The sequence below is a fragment of the Sinocyclocheilus grahami genome, unplaced genomic scaffold (genome assembly GCF_001515645.1).
Source record: "Sinocyclocheilus grahami isolate Dianchi unplaced genomic scaffold, SAMN03320097.WGS_v1.1 scaffold716.1, whole genome shotgun sequence".
Lineage (NCBI taxonomy): Eukaryota > Metazoa > Chordata > Actinopteri > Cypriniformes > Cyprinidae > Sinocyclocheilus > Sinocyclocheilus grahami.
In genome coordinates this window covers 13,497-30,619 of record NW_015505895.1, presented here as the reverse complement: position 1 = coordinate 30,619, position 17,123 = coordinate 13,497, and the positions used below count along the sequence as shown (strand labels likewise).

The following is a 17,123-nucleotide window of genomic DNA, read 5'->3' as shown; positions in this document are numbered from 1 at the left end:
CAATCAAAACAGCGGAAAGTCCCCGGGAGAGTTCGTAGGGGGCGGTCCCGTGTGACGTCTGCTCATTTTTAATGATAAGAGGGGAGGTTCACAAGCCGCGCCTCTGCGTGAAGAATTTTTTAGAGTCAGATTTAGGCAAATTGGATTTCGCTGCTCGTAGAGCGCATTTGATCGTTCAGCGGGGCAAGCAGAGGACATGGCCTACCATAATCAGTATAGACCACCTCATTATAACAGCGCGCCGCCGGATCAGGGCTTTTTGTGGAATATATTTCAGAGGTGAGTGAAACACGACCACGGATTCCGCATTTGAACGCCTGTCGATTTGACAAGCGCAGCGGGAGAGAGCTTGATCTTGCAAGTCACGTACAAGTAGATACGAAATGCATTGGGGAACTTTAAGAGAGGATTGTATAGCTTGCAAAAGCAAATGTCTGTAATATTTTGTAGTTACTTCCGCCGTTTTTCGATTGCTTTTCAGCCGATAGCAGCCTCTTCTCGTCTGACTTTCATTATTACGCCATTCAAACCAGTTACTCGGATTCTGTTTCAACTGAGCATTTGAGATGAACTCGGATGTGCATTTGCGTAGTTTTGAACAGTTTCGAATGCCATACGATCTTATTTTTCACGCATATAAGTGAACAGAGAGTGAGTTGTTTTGGTTTAACTAAGAATGCATTGGGGAACTTTAAGAGAGGATTGTATAGCTTGCAAATGTCTGTAATATTTTGTAGTTACTTCCGCCGTTTTTCGATTGCTTTTCAGCCGATAGCAGCCTCTTCTCGTCTGACTTTCATTATTACGCCATTCAAACCAGTTACTCGGATTCTGTTTCAACTGAGCATTTGAGATGAACTCGGATGTGCATTTGCGTAGTTTTGAACAGTTTCGAATGCCATACGATCTTATTTTTCACGCATATAAGTGAACAGAGAGTGAGTTGTTTTGGTTTAACTAAGTTGCTCGTCTCATATATAGCAATAAATTATGTAATACTGCAGAGGATTGACTCTTAAGCAGTGTTGGGGGTAACGCATTACAAGTAACGCGAATTATGTAATCAGATTACTTTTTTTCAAGTAACTAGTAAAGTAACGCATTACTTTTTAATTTACAAGAGAATATCTGTGTTACTTTTTCAAATAAGTAACGCAAGTTCCTTTTTTCCCCAATTTATTGACTGACAGCTCTCCTGTCCCCATGTTGAGAGAAATCAGAAGATGTTACTGTAATTCTAAAATAATTATGAAAATGCATTAATTCATCTCACTCACAAAAAAACACACCCAGATTCAGTATTCCTCAAAATGAATAAAAATAATGCAACTCAGAATATGACGCGAACCTGCAATAATTAAATGTTAAACAGCACAAATATACTCTATGTATTTAATCCCATTCTATTAACCAATGTCTTTGCTTCTGACCTTCGATGATCCAGTTCAACCGTACTAATAAGCACAAATTACTGTAGACGAACATTTGTGTGTCTTTTTTTACTGCTGAAGTGTGTTGAAATTTCTTCTTCTGCATTCTACTGTAAATGCGTAAATTCACTTTCCCTTCAGCCTGAGGCTTATTCATTTCACTTTTGGTGTGAAAAGGCTTTTATATTTGCCAAAAATAGTACTTTTTTATTTTAAAAACAAACAAGCAAGCCCTGTCCAGATTGAAAAGTAACGCAAAAGTAACGTAACGCATTACTTTCCATAAAAAGTAACTAAGTAACGTAATTAGTTACTTTTTATTGGCGTAACGCATTACTTTTAAAAGTAACTTTCCCCAACACTGCTCTTAAGGGCCGTTCTTACAGGACGCTTTCTTCTTCCGTTCTAGTTGCGCTATTCATTTTTTTTATTGTTGTCTTATGTAACGTTACAAATACTAACATATCGGGCCGTCGCGTCGCTATGTTGTCAACGTCTCGCGCCACATGCGTTGCGTTTTTAAGATGCCTTGTCAAGTTAAAAGTAGTTCAACTTTCGTTTTGAACTCAAGAACTCGTATAAACGCCCCTTATGGCATTACACTGCCGTCAAAACGCAGAAACAGATGCAACTCCGTAACCTAGCAACATAATATTCTTAATATCAAAAGAAGGATTGTCACTTGGTCATGTGACTCGGGAATGTCTAAAGGTGTTAGTGAGTCACCAGTGTTGATCTGTACATTACATGTGAGTCATCTGTGAGTATGCTTATCACTTTAGAGTTTCCATGACAATACTGAACTGCAAGGTGAACTCTTGTCATATTATGGCTGGATTATAATTACTTTTAATGTATATGACCTACTTGGTACATAATTGGTTGCAAGGATTTTCAATCTTTTAGAAGCCACAGACCCGCAAATATGATATATGTAAAATTAAAGTATTATTTGGAAAATATTTTGTTTCTGTTACAATTCATTACATTTACGTTACAAATTAAATTTCTGTTCACTATAGTACTGTTGTATTATGTGTAATTAATTATGTTTTATTTATTACAATGTTTTATTTTAATCGCATATGTATTTTTCTCTAGTCTTTTTCTAGTATTCTCTTGCAGCATTCTGAGGGTCCCTAGACCCCAGTCTGAAACCTCATAAACTTATAGTGGTATATGATTGTCATTCTACCTGATCGTTGTGATATAATGGGGAACTGAGTGGAAAAAGCTCAATCTGAGAGCCTACAGTTACTGAAACACTGGGAAAACCAAAGCCAGTCACTCTAAACTCAGAGAAAGTGGGATAAATATAGACATAATTTTGTATGTTTTCCACTTTCCTTTTAGGAAAAAGTGACCCAGGTGTCCTGATCATATTTCAGCTAATAAATTAGTTCAAGTGATTCTCAAACCATGTCTTATCAGAAATCGCTACATAAAGAGTGAAGTTGACGGTTGTTTCAAAATTCCTTGTGTGAACAAGAGTCACGAGTTCAAATATTGCCTGGTTGTGCAGGGGCTTGTTAGATATACAAGCCAACAAGACATTCCTTTCACAGTTTACTGTGGTTATGGCCCAGACTAGACTCTCTTTCAAGGTTTTAGGTGTCCAAATTATTGAGGAGGCCTCTCTCTAGCCCGTCGCTTCTGTTTTTCTGGGAGTTTTTTCAGCAGCTGCCTAGAAATACAGTTGTTTTTTTGTTTTTTTTTGGTGTGCTATAAGGCATATTGCTTCGTGCTTATTTCATATGTAGCACAGGATTTGGTAAAACTTCTACCTTTCTACCATAATCTCTTTATTACAAAACAGACCAAATAACATTCCCTTAAATTCAGCTCAGAAGGCCTGTAACGGAAATGTCTCCTTTTTACACTCCCAACAGCAGAAATAGTCAATCCGCTCAGCGTGAGACAAACTTTCCCTCTTTTAAAGTCATTGCTGACATGCTTTGACTTAAATTAATCATAAAAATATCAGCATGGGGCCACGCCTTCACAACATAAATGAACCTATGAATGAATATGTGAGGATATAGAAGAACAAATCAACTGGCTTCCCAAGACACTTTTCTAAAATGTGCCATATGTAAACTCAAAGGAAAAGAAAACTGTTTAGATGGAAATGAATGGACCCTTTTCAGTATTACATTTGAAACATGAAGTCTCTGAATCTTTTCTCTGTCTGTGAAGTCTCTGAAAGCTTTGAAGCTTTTACTTTTAGTTTCATTTGACCAGACCCACATCCTGAAATTGTTTCCTATTTGTCTCATTACAGTTCTAGACACTGTTATTGTATTTAAGTCATTCACTATAAAACAAAAGTTTTTTACATGAATTACATTATTTTGGCTAGCAAATAATCAATCATTTTTCTGTTTCCTCTAGGGTAGATAAAGACAGGAGCGGGGCAATATCAGACACAGAGCTTCAGCAGGCATTATCAAATGGTATGTTTATTTTTTTCCATTAATTTTCAATTTTTCTTACTTTTTAGTCATCAATAAACATATTCCAACTGGAGTTGAAAGATAAATATTCACCAAAAGCCCTGAAGTATAAATATTGCGTGGGGTTTCCATTGATTAACTTTAGTTTTGGAATATCAGACTATTAATAAAAGGAACCAGGTTTCTTTGTAGCAGAAAAACATGTTTCTTGTACACAGTAAGTGTTTATCTGTAACAGTTGTCAAATGGTTTTGTCAACACCATTATTCTTGGCAATACGATTTAGCACAATTTACATGTGCCACGCTGATATTTTCATACGGAAAAAAATACTTTAATTTTGTTGCACTAAAAAGATCTTTCCTTTGTCTTTTTTTTTTTTTTATCAGTGATCACATTTTATATGATGATGATCTTTAAAGATTGTTCCCACACAAGGGAAGATGTTTACAGTATTGTTGCTAAATGAAAGATGCCCACATTGACTTTTGTTGCTAAATTTGCTTGTTCGTGGAAAAACCAAGCAATAATTAGCAATAATACCATTTTATATAGTTCTATAACTATTCGAGTTTTCAGAAAATTTCAGTGCATTTTCCATATATAGGGTAAAATATTATTTTTTATTAAAAAAATTGTTTTCAACAAATGATCAGTGAAAGAAATGATGTTGTTTGACCTCGAGGTCAAGCAAAATATAATGTGAGCTGATATTTGCTATTCATTAGCTAAAGGTTTGTTTGTGATTTTCAAATGTGATAATTTTTTTCAGTGTTCTTTTATTAATAGAAAGTTCAAAAGAACAGCATTTATTTGAAATAGGAACATTGTAAAGGCCAATTCAAACCAGAAGATGCAGACCAATGCTGACGGCCAGCCGATTACAGTCACTATTCCAAAACCCAAACAATGGTGATTCACTCCTCCTTTGATCAATTTAATGCATCCTTGCTGAAAATTATTGAATGATACATATACTGCAGACATACAGAGACATATTCAGCACATAAGTGTCGAGGTCATATGCCTGTGGCGATTGCTGTGTCCCTGGTGTGCATTCAGAGACTCAGAACAGAGCAATGGACTTGAGCAGTGCTGAAAGGCTTGACCTGAGCACTGAACCACAGGACGGCATTTATGTCTCCCCCATGATGCTATTTCTTAAGTCACAATTTTGAGGAATGTTAGGTTTTTTTGTAAAGTGAAAACATTTAAAATACTATTGCGTCTGTGGAAGAGCAGACTAAAATCACTGGTTTAAAGGGGTCATATGACGTTGCTAAAAAGAACATTATGTTGTGTATTTGGTGTAATGCAATGTGTTTATGCAGTTTAAGGTTCAACACATTATTTTCCACATACTGTACATTATTGTTGCTCCTCTATGACCCACCTTTCTGAAACGCGTCGATTTTTACAAAGCTCATCGGTCTGAAAAGCGAGGTGTACGCTGATTGGCCAGCTATCCAGTGCATTGTGATTGGCCGAATACCTCAAGCGTGTGATGGAAATGTTATGCCCCTTACCATACTGGGATGCCCTGTGTCCCGGCGCAACAAGACAAAAACAATAAAACCCATTACAAACGAGGCATTTGTTGCATCCAGTGGGGACATAATTACTGATTATAATGACTTATACTGTCTTTTTACGCGTTGCGTTGCGTAACGCGCTGTGTAAACATAAAACCATGTCTGCATTTGTAATCTGGGAAAAGACAAACAACAAGTGCTACTCTACACTGCTCAAAATTCGCATTTGAATCGTCAGTGGCAAATTCTTTAAATATATAAACGTACTTACAGGCTGTGAGTCAGAAGCGCCAGACTGTCCTTGCAAAGTTGGAACTGTCCCACTTCATAGAAACAGACACTGGCATTGTAGGCTACTCTCACAGGAAACAGTCCTCATCCTCCGCAAAATGCGCTGCACACATCTGAATATTTGGGTTGAACTGTTCTGGAACAGTGTTGTAAATACAACTTAACCACTGATTTGTAGTCGTGTCCTCTTTTGGAAGACCAAACAAAGTAGTTTCGCTTTCACAACGAAACACACGGCGGGCTAGATTGAGCGGAGGCCGGCGGATTCGACGAAGGAGCGGCCGGCGTGCTTGTGGCAACCATATGTGACGACCCCGGGCTGGACTCCACTTCGTCCACAGTGAAAGCCGATCCGGCGATCCACAGCGCGAAGTTGATGTATTTCCTCAGCGACCAGCATGGATAAGCTCTAGGCATGATGAAGCGGATATCATCATTTTTTGGAAGGCCAAATAAAGTAGTTTCGCTTTCACAAGGACACACACAGCAAAAACAATACTACAGTGAGAATAAAAGTTACGCCTTCTCTCTTTTGCGTGAACATTTGGACGGCGTTATGCAAATCTTCCCACATCGTGACGTAGACATGTGAGGGCGTGTTAGAATGAGCCGTTTTAGGCGTGGTTGACTCTTAACTTTTATAAAGAATATCTCTTTGGATTTGAGACTTTAGTCTTTGCAACTTTACAGATCTTCTTTATGCATGAAGAGCTTGTAACACTCCAAAAGAGAAAGGAAAAATTTAAATCACATCATATGACCCCTTTAAGGAAGGGTACAGACATTAGAAGTATTCAAAACTAGCTACTTATCATTCCAAGCTAAATTTGTTGTAAGCTAAAAGAAGTAATGGGACATCACATTGTACCTTACATATGGAATGCGCCTTAGTCAAATACCACCTCAGCCTATTCTGCATCATGAGTGTATGGCACTATGGCAAAGTGGGTCGGAGTTCTTTCGCTCCTGCCTGAAGCTGTTATCTGCTCCAAGCAGTAAGGTTGATGTAGTGCTCATCTCAATGAGGTGCAGAATTAGCAGGAAACTCTGTTATCATTCTTGAGAGCTGGCTGTGTGAGTTTAAGCCGAACGGTTCAATGGTCTCAAATTCAATGCATGTTCCTGTCAGCACTGCTGCAGTGCAATGCTGTGTTATAGCACATAGACCATTGTCACTCTCTATACTCTATACTCTATACTCTATACTCTATATTTGTCAGCACAGTATTGTGAAGTATACAAATGTGTAACATTGTAACCCTGTGATATTCTGAAGAAGTCTACCATTAGTATTGCAGAGGTTTGAAAACAGACATTGCATGCCACGTGCTATATAGTGTATGGCTGGTGCTGTCCTGTCTTTAGATAGTGGTTCAGTGCTCAGGTTAAGCCTTTCAGCACTGCTCAAGTCCATTGCTCTGTTCTGAGTCTCTGAATGCACACCAGGGACACAGCAATCGCCCCAGGCATCTGACCTTGACACTTATGTGCTGAATATGTCTCTATCTTTCTGCAGTATATGAATCGTTCAATAATTTTCAGCCTTATTTCTCCATATTATTGTATTCTGAAGTGGATCAGTTTTTTTTTCTCTCCAAGAAACCATAATTTTGACCAAACCGATTCAAGTAGATCCAAAATATTTATCGTAAGAACTAAAACACAGTACAAATCTTTAAAGGGGTCCTATTATGCTCTTTTACAAAGTCTTGATTTTGTTTTGGGGGTGTTCTAGAACAGGCTCTCATACTAGGTTGTTTGAAAAACACATTATTTTTCACATATTTTACATTATTACAACACCTCTCTTCCCAGTCTGGCATGAACGGCTCGAATAGTCAAATGAAGGCCCGCCTTCTGAAATACGAAATGTGCTGTGATTGGTTAGCTGGGCCAGTGTGTGTTGTGATTGGCAGCATTCGGTGCCTGGTCGGGAAATGTTACGCCCCTTACCATAGCCGCCTGCGAGCTTAAGTGTAAATATTGCGTCAATAACAAATCATTTTGAGTGCGATTTAAACCCGGATGATTGTAACCACTCTAAGTTTGTCTGCCTCGGGAAAGCTAGCGTGTCTCTGACATAGTGATAACACTCGTTGCCTTCTCTAGTGCAACTCAACCTGGTCTCGTCCCATTCGTCGTTATTTGTGATATCACAAATCCCGGAAAATATGCATTGTAGTCCAAACGAGTCGTTCGTTGTAGTTTTTGAAAAATGATTTCTGTTAAATAAAATATCTCCTTTTGAAGTGGACTTTGAGCTTTGTAACTTTGCAGATCTTTTTTATGCTCAAACAACAACATTACAGACTAACTAAAGTTGAAAAAGTGAAAAAGCATAATAGGATCCCTTTAAATAATCAAGGCATTTCTTCCACACATAACATGTTTTGAGAATAATTTACTTGTATATACACCAATGTAGTAAATACATTAGTAAATAAATATTGCTGTTTATACCTAAAACATTTTTAATACATAAAAAACATTGCAAAGACCTCTGGGAATGTATTTTCAGTGACAACACAAATGATTAATTGAATCAAAGTTTTGCTTTGATGAATTGCAACAGACAGTTTGAACTAATGTAAATGAATTGAATTTACCAAGCTGAATCAAAGATGCTCTGAAAATAGATGTTTAAGCTCTTATACTTGAAGTGCATTAAAGGGGTCATTGGCTGCTACATGCACTTTTACAAGTAGTTTGAACTGAAATGTGTGTTGGCAGTGTGTGTACACAACCACCCTAAAATGATAAAAATCCACCCAGTGTTTTTTCTTTTTTAAATCTGCTCAAATCTTTACCCCTTTCTCAAATTGAGCCGATCTCAGATATGTGTGACGTCACACAGACATGCCCCTCCCACGATAGTTTGATTGACTTCACTATAGCAGGCGTCTTGACTCTTACCTCAGACCCGCCCTGAGTGAGCTGTCATCAGTCCGCCATTGTTTCACCGCCGGAGCAGTTGTAGACATGAATGACTCCTAAGCGATTGAGGTGTTTTGTTGTTGGATGTAATAATGAACCTTGCAGTCGTCATTTACTCCCGACATCTGAGCCGCTGAATACGCAGTGGATTACATTTGTTTTTGAAGGGAATGCACCCCCGATCTACATAAATGTGTCTATGTTCGCTCGAATCATTCGTGATCCAGCTTCACCTACAGAATAAGTGAGTGTAAGGTTTTAACGAATCTTTACAAATCGCCTTTCCTAATAATGTGCTAATTAGCAAGTTTCACGATGAATGCAGCAAAAGTAAACGGTAGTGTTGGGTTGTTCATTTTGTAAGAGTAAATAATAATAATAATAATAATTATGCACCCGTTTGTAAGGAAGCTTGTAAATTAACAAATTTCTCTATCCAATGCTGTCACGTCACGTGACAAAAGAACGAACGATTCGAAAGACTTGAGAGATGAACTAATCAATTCTCTTTCCGGCTCAGACTGCATTGGTTAAAGTGTATGGGGCTGTCACATGATGAACGAACGACTCAAACCCGAAGACTTGTCAGATAAGAGGTGAGGTGAGCTAATCATAGACTGAAGGTAAACAATGAATTAATCATTTCTGTTTCTTATAGCAGTTTTGTATTGTTTGTAGTGTGATCAACGTTTGTGTAAGTAGTAGACGTATTAGGGAAGTAACACGTAACATTTTAATTATATTTTGCTAAAATGAACGAAATGACTCGAAAAAAGATTAGTATTATTATTATTATTTTGCTGAATGAGACTCAAAAGTCAGAGTCGGTAAAATGATCCGAACTTCCCATCACTAGTAAACAGTCCCTCAGAGAGTGGCTCGGAAAAAAGGGGGGGGGTCAGCAGAGCTCATTAACATTTAAAGGAAAATGCTACAAAACTGCATGCTCTGAAAAGAGCTGTTTTTGACAGGGTAAAAAAGGTGTTTTTTACACTACCATTGAGAAATTTTAACCAAACTATGTTACAGACTTTTCAATAAGACCCTAAAGAATCAAACAACTTGTGGAAAATGGGCATCATATGACCCCTTTAAAATCGATTTACATAATCATTTTAAATCCCCAGAAAACTATATCTATAGAGCAGGATTACATATATAATGCTGATATACATAATAAGCAACTCAGTGATGACAAATGAAACTGATAAATAAATAAATAAATAGATAAAAAAATAAGTTGATGCTTGTTTTTCTCAGTAAAACATTTAAAATTTAGTAACACTTAATATTTACTATTAAAATATAGACGTTTTACTATCCTATTAAATTTCGTATTATCACTTTATGTATTATCTATTGACAACAGTGTCCATAGATTATGAAAATTACATAATCATCATTATGTTGAACTAACACTTCTGTTAATTCTCCAAGTCGCCACTGTTATTTAAATCTTTTTTCCTGTTGTTCTTTCTCTCTCAATTCAATTCAAGTGAGCTTTATTGGCATGGCTTTTACAGTATTGCCAAAGCATTGACCATTGCATGAACAAAGAGCAAATAATGATTATATAATACATAAACTAAACATAAATAGATCTATTACTCAATAAGTAAATAAGTACATGAATAAATTTTTTATAAACAAGAAATAAAAAAATATTCTTGCTTTAGTCTTGTCCACTGGCTGACCCTCTTAGTTTGTTAGTTCTCTCTCTCTCTCTCTCTCTCTCTCTCTCTCTCTCTCTCTCTAATTATTGTTGTTCAGGGTGTCTGATTTTATTTGATTGTCTTACAGCAAAAGTGCTCTCCTCTCAGCTCAGTCGTTTAGCTGGCTCAACATATTTATGCACTCTTGATTTTCTCCGATGCTGCTGTAGGTGCTTGCATAGTACTGCTGTACACTAGGGTTGGGTATCGTTAGAAATGTTCTGGTTCTTCTGGTTCCGATTCTGGTTCCGATCTGGTTCCATTTAAATTAACTATTTTAATTTTTTTTTACTATTTTACCTTAATTGAATGTAGTGTTGCTGGAAGGTAGTAAGTAATGCTGAGTAATGCATGTGCTTCAAAGTTGATGTTTTTTACACTATCAATAACATTTTGCTTTTCAAGCAGGAATAAGCTGGTTGGCCAAATAGTCCCTTGAGGGCTAAGACACTTGTTCATTTCCCTAAATTAATGAAATATTATACTTATAACCATGTATACACACACTGCATAAAGCCCCTATTTTACAAATAATAATGCAGTCAGGAGATGGTGTGATGCAATGAGTGGTTTCCATATTTTTAAACATTTAAAATGCATGAAAATATTTTCTATCACTTTGTTTATTACTCTTGAAATGACCTGTACACTAAATAATCTAACCCTCATACTTGCATAACAATAGCAGTCTATTTATTTAGTGGTTAATTATTTAGTTGAAGTCAGTATGTATATTAATGACAATATGGGACAAATATAATGTAATTTAGTGGTGGCAGGAGCTGTGTGCTGCCGGTACATGTACAGTCAGACAAAACAACAAAACAACATGCACATTTATCACACTGTACGCGAGTGTGCGTACAGTCGTGGAAAACGATGTGTTCGGCAGTTAAAGACACAGCGCGTCTGTGGAGTGCGCGTCATGGGAAACAATGTGCTCCGTAATTAAAGAGGCAGGGCAGCGTTTCTGTTATTTGGTTTGTGACATCCATTACGGGAAACGCCGGCGCAAGGCTGCTCACAGCGCTTGGTCACGTTTGCACCAGAACCGTTTTCGGAAACGAAACTTAGAAATTGCTCACGGTTCCGGTTCTTTAAAAAAAACAGAACCGGTTCTGAATAAGAACCGGTTATCGGTTCCCAACCCTACTGTTCACATAGATTTATATCAGAGGTCATTGCTGTAAGTGAAGCAGTGGCAGTGGGCACTAGGGCTGCACGGTAAATCGAAATGGAATCAAGATCGCGATTCGACAGAAGATTGTCATGTATATCTTTCAGTGAAGCACGGTTCTGTGATCAGCAGTAAATCTCCATCCAAAACCCAGAAGGCGCTCTCGCGCTGAAACTCCAAATACGCCTCGCAGAAGAAACCCAGAAAATGCTTGTCGCTGCAGCTGAATAAACAGAAAATTCAACTGCTTTCATTGATTCAACGTGATTAATAAACACACAACTACGGCAATATATGGTTTGTCTGAGTTCTTATTATTATAATTTTCATTAATTAAAGTATATTTATAATGCAATGCCTTTATCACTGCTTAAATACTATGAAATATGTTGCGTGTCTTATTCTGTGTAAGAAGCCACATCATCTCACAGAAGGATTTAAAATGAGTAAAAATATGTTATTAAATGTGGTATTTTCACATGCTTTCAGATGGAGCAGCATTTACTTCACAGAGCCGAAGTTCACTGAGAAGTTATGCAAACAGCTGTCATTATCGCGAACGATTTCTTCGATTTCAGAATCGCGCAATAAAATCATCTGCGATTTTTACATTTTTTTTGTGTATCTTGTCAGTGAATTATGGCTATGTGTAGTAAATTCTGCTCCATCTGAAAGCACGTGATGATGATTTCCTGCTGATTACAGAACCGGCTTTTTTTTAACAAAATGCGCATGACAATCGCATTCGATTAATCATGCAGGCCTAGTGGGCAGCTTTGATTTAGGTCACAACTGTTCAATTCACTGACTCCAGCCATGTTGCATTATAACCAGGGCATAATGAATTTTATTCAAAAAGCATAAATGGAAATGAAAGCATTCAGACTTGTTGTCAGGGCTGGGAAAGGTTATGCATGTTTAGCTGTGGCTGACTTTGTTGTATAGGACTACGGGGCCTGGCTCACTTATTTCTATATACAGTGGGGAAAAAAAGTATTTAGTCAGCCACCAATTGTGCAAGTTCTCCCACTTAAAAAGATGAGAGAGGCCTGTAATTTTCATCATAGGTATACCTCAACTATGAGAGACAAAATGAGGAAAAAAAATCCAGAAAATCACATTGTAGGATTTTTAAAGAATTTATTTGCAAATTATGGTGGAAAATAAGTATTTGGTCAATAACAAAATTTCATCTCAATACTTTGTTATATACCCTTTGTTGGCAATGACAGAGGTCAAACGTTTGCTGTAAGTCTTCACAAGGTTTTCACACACGGTTGCTGGTATTTTGGCCCATTCCTCCATCCAGATCTCCTCTAGAGCAGTAATGTTTTGGGACTGTCGCTGGGCAACACGAAACAAAATACATACTATGTGTATTTACATCCAGTAATTTTTTTAAAATAATTAATTGCTGGCAGGTGTAGCAAAACATTTATTTGGATTTAGTATAATATTGTATCTTTTTCAAGCTTCGTCTTGTAACATAAAATGCTGTTTTATCAGCTGTGTTTGACTCTCGGATATGATATAAAAAGAAGTCCTTGTGTTAACATATGCAGTGTTGTTGTATGCGGCAGACTGCTGTGTACTTGTCTAGTGGAGTGATGTGAATGTTGCCATTTTTCCATGATTCCTCCCGGAGTAGGCAGTGCCGTGACTGGAGCCAGTGTGCAGCACATAGGGGCGTCTTTGTGCCTGAATTCAGACCCGCCTCCTCTCCAGTCCTTGCCACTAGCAGCCATTCTCTTTCTGAGATGACACCATGTTATTCCCACTATTTCCATTAGCCTACCTAATATGGCCAGGGTGACCTTGGTGGTATTGTTTGGCAGGAACACACTCCTTTTTAAAAAACATTACAAACATAATTGTTTTCTATTCTGTTCTTCCTGCTTCCCTGGGCTGTTTACAACTCTCCCCATCCCACCAGCTAGAGGAGCATCATGAGTATTCCCTGATTGCCTGATTGTTCTTCACCAGTGCAAGTCCTTCCTCTCTCTCATAGCCGCTCTGTGAGTGTGTCAGGTCATGACTCAGCATTGCCAAGAAGAATGGCTTTATTTTACAGCTGTACGTTTCAGTCCTGTGTCTTCTGGTGTTGTTTCCCCCAGCATGCCCAATGTGTGTTGTAGGTGTGCTAAGATAAGCATATTCAAACAAATGATAGTGTTCTCTCAGCCAAAGCAGAAAGGGAGGGTTCACTGAGCTGGAATAAGAGAATGATCTATATAGACTATAAAGCGTGTTCCTCAAGGTCAGTGAAGGGTGTCTATTGAAGCGTACCTGACATGTCTTTCTTACTACCTCATGTTATGACCATAATGCCACTCCCTATAGGCATTACAAATCAGGCCCAAAGGAGCCCGTAAGTGAACAGAGGAACATGTTACAAAGAGGGAAAAAAGGGATTATACAGCTGTGTTGTTACCTCTGGCTATCCTAAAAATGATATGAAATCTAATTTGACTCTATTGAATAAGTGTTCCTAGTTTTACTGTGCACAATTACTCATTGCATATTATTCTTAAGAGTGTGTTCATAATCTTGTATCAAAATGTCATGTGCTTTCGAAAGGTGCAGCATGTTTTGGTAACATTTGGTCCTTGTTACACTTGTTACATGTATTTACTATAGTAATAACACTAATTTTGCAAAATTATATGCAACTAACACTAAACCAAACCAAACTGTAATATTAAACATATAGTACATGTTGTCAAGTAAGGGATAATGTACATCCAGCTGGTTGTTATCGCAGAACCTACAGGGTGATCAGGACTTGTTACACCCTGAAGGGGTTATTCTGTGATAACAACCGGCTGGATGTACATTATCCCGCTTATTACATGGCTACTTGCCGCATAAGTAAATAATTAGACACAAAATAGATGTTGAAATATTTGAACGCAATGATTTCCTTGAATACAGCAGTTGCTAGCAGGCGGCAAGTTCAAACTAATCGGACATTTAAGGGAAACGGTGCAGTCATACCACTTATTACACAACATTTCACCACATAAATAATTATGGCAATAAAAGATATGGATTTAAGACAAAACTGTTTTAAAATCTTACCAGTATGTTAGTTATCTTATAATCCATTAAAATGTACAAAACAATCATTGCAAAATGGCAGCAGCTGCGTTTGTTTGAAACGAGAGAGTGAGTCCGTGATACCAGGATGACATAATTAAATAATTGTACACATAATATTGAATTGAGTTTTAATATTTTATTACCTGACCAAATGCAAATCTTTCACAAAGAAATACTGTTCCTAGCAAGAGTATAGCGCCAACTTCAGTTACCCGGATGAGACTGTGTTATCAGCTTTTACCGGTTGTTATCAAGGGATAACTAAATACTTATTTGTGTAACTACACTGCCACAAAGACACATTAAAGTTTGACCAAAGTGCTGACGTAACCACTATAATACAGCATAACAATCATTCGTTCATATTAGGGACGTTCATTTCGGTTATTTTTCCTAACCAACAACCAATGCTTGTTAACAGTTAACTGACAAGATTATTTTAAATTAGAATTGAATTAAATTAGAAAGGATAAGTGTCTGTGACCCGTTAAAAATACTAACATTTGTTTCCCGGGGATTAATTTTACATGTGCAAAAAGCAGCAAACAACAGAACATGAGGATTCACATGGCCATCATATCACATCACTCACCTGCAGTGCTTCTGCCAGCGGAGAAAAACATAATAAAGCTAGGCTATATATATATACAGTATATATATATATATTAGGGCTGTCAATAGATACAATTTTTTTTATCAGATTAATCCCACCCTTTTTCTGTGATTAATCGCACACTTCATGAAATTAAGCATAGACCATTTATCTTGTTTCAAATTGTTTTGTCATCATTTGCTATATTCAGCAAAGTAAACCAAAAGATTGAAGGGTGTAAATCCAGATTTAAAAAAATCTGTATTTTCTGCAAGCTTTTCTCAGGATAAATGTAGATCTCATTCCAAAAAAGAACTCCAAAAGGACATCAAAGAACCAAATGATATAAGGAGCCCATATAAGCACATATGAAAATAAAAAGCAATATATATATATATATATATGAATTGTATAGTATGTGTACAGTGCAACAGCAAATAGCTTTTTTACATTTTAGAGAAGTCAAGTTGCATAACCGAACAGGACCACATGGTGATGTCAAAAAATCCCTAAACCAACCGCCTGCTGCTGCATATATCTACTACAGTACACGAATCCATTCCGTATAACTAAACACAGCAACATAAACATGACAAATCAAAACATTATCGCGAATGTGTGTGGAAACAACGTGAATGTACGGAAATGTCTGTGCCTGTGCATAAATACAATGTGCGATCAGTGCATCAAGAGCACTCATACACGCATTAATATAACAGACTTACGCGTGCTTACTGTACGACTCCTGTATGCCACTGTATGTTTACAGTGTTTATTATAATGTTTGCAAACATTTCGCGTCGGCATTAGGTCTATTTCTGAATGAAATAATAAAATGTAAAAATAAATAATTAAATTACTTTTTAAACCATTTTTTGTATTAATTGGTCAAAATTCTTACCCTCGGTTAACTGGTTAAACGGTTAAAATGAACATCCCTAGTTCATATAGGATACCTTATATAATATATATCAATTATTAAGAATATTATATATTATGTTATATTAAAGAATATGTTTTAAACTAATAAAACCGTTTGTAATTCCTAAAAACGTCAAAGTTGGCGTTGGCAGTTGACGTCAAAGACAGCACACAGTGGAAAAGGTCTGTTTTACACTTTTAACAGATTCTGAAAAATAATCAGGCACTGGCAAACATCTAATATTCTATTTCACTTATGTCACACTGCAGAAATTAAATGTTTTGCTAATGTAATTTCATGTTGGGTTTAACCTGGAATATGACATAAATGTATCAACATTTGGCTTACAGATGGCATATGGAGTCAAGCTTCTGTTTGTTGGTTTAATAATTTAGTTTTATATGGAAACTGATTGTTATATGTTTTTGTTTCATTCCAAGGAACATGGACACCTTTCAACCCTGTGACTGTTAGATCAATTATATGTGAGTATTGTTATATTCTATGATTCACAAAACCATAGACAATGCTGTCTTTTTCTCTTTTTCAATCCTCTGTTTGTTTGTGAGCTCTATGACAACCTGCAGTGTTTCCTATTAGCACACTTCTCTAAGAAAGGTTCACTTGTTTCAGCTCAAACTGGAAGAATGTAGCTGTCATCTGCCTTGGAAGTAGCTCAGAAAGTGGAAGGTTTTTGTCTTAAACAACTGAAATCGGCAGAGCTTTTTTAGTCAATAATAATTGACTGTGTGTAATGATTCCTAACTCTAGAATAAGGTGATCACTTTCAGCTCATTTCAAGTGGATACACATGGCCTCCAAAACATTGTGATCTTTCTTGAATACATTTTCAGAATTTTTTGTCCATCTCAAATAGTTTTTGGGATTGTATCTGCACTCAATCTTTTCAAATCCAGGGCAAAATGTTATGAATGTACAGTGATTTGTAAACATAATACATGTTTTTGATAGAAAATTACT

General features: G+C 36.9%; 1 protein-coding gene across 1 annotated transcript in view; it reads left to right on the top strand.

Moving 5' to 3' along the window:
- Nucleotides 1-86: 86 nt before the first annotated feature.
- pdcd6 (programmed cell death 6) overlaps nt 87-17,123 on the top strand; it is a 28,074-nt gene continuing 11,037 nt past the window's right edge. The window contains exons 1-3 of the mRNA XM_016244383.1: nt 87-279; nt 3,822-3,883; nt 16,583-16,627. Coding sequence (XP_016099869.1) covers nt 197-279; nt 3,822-3,883; nt 16,583-16,627 — 190 coding nt within the window. The 5' untranslated portion in view covers nt 87-196. The remainder of the gene's footprint in view (nt 280-3,821; nt 3,884-16,582; nt 16,628-17,123) is intronic.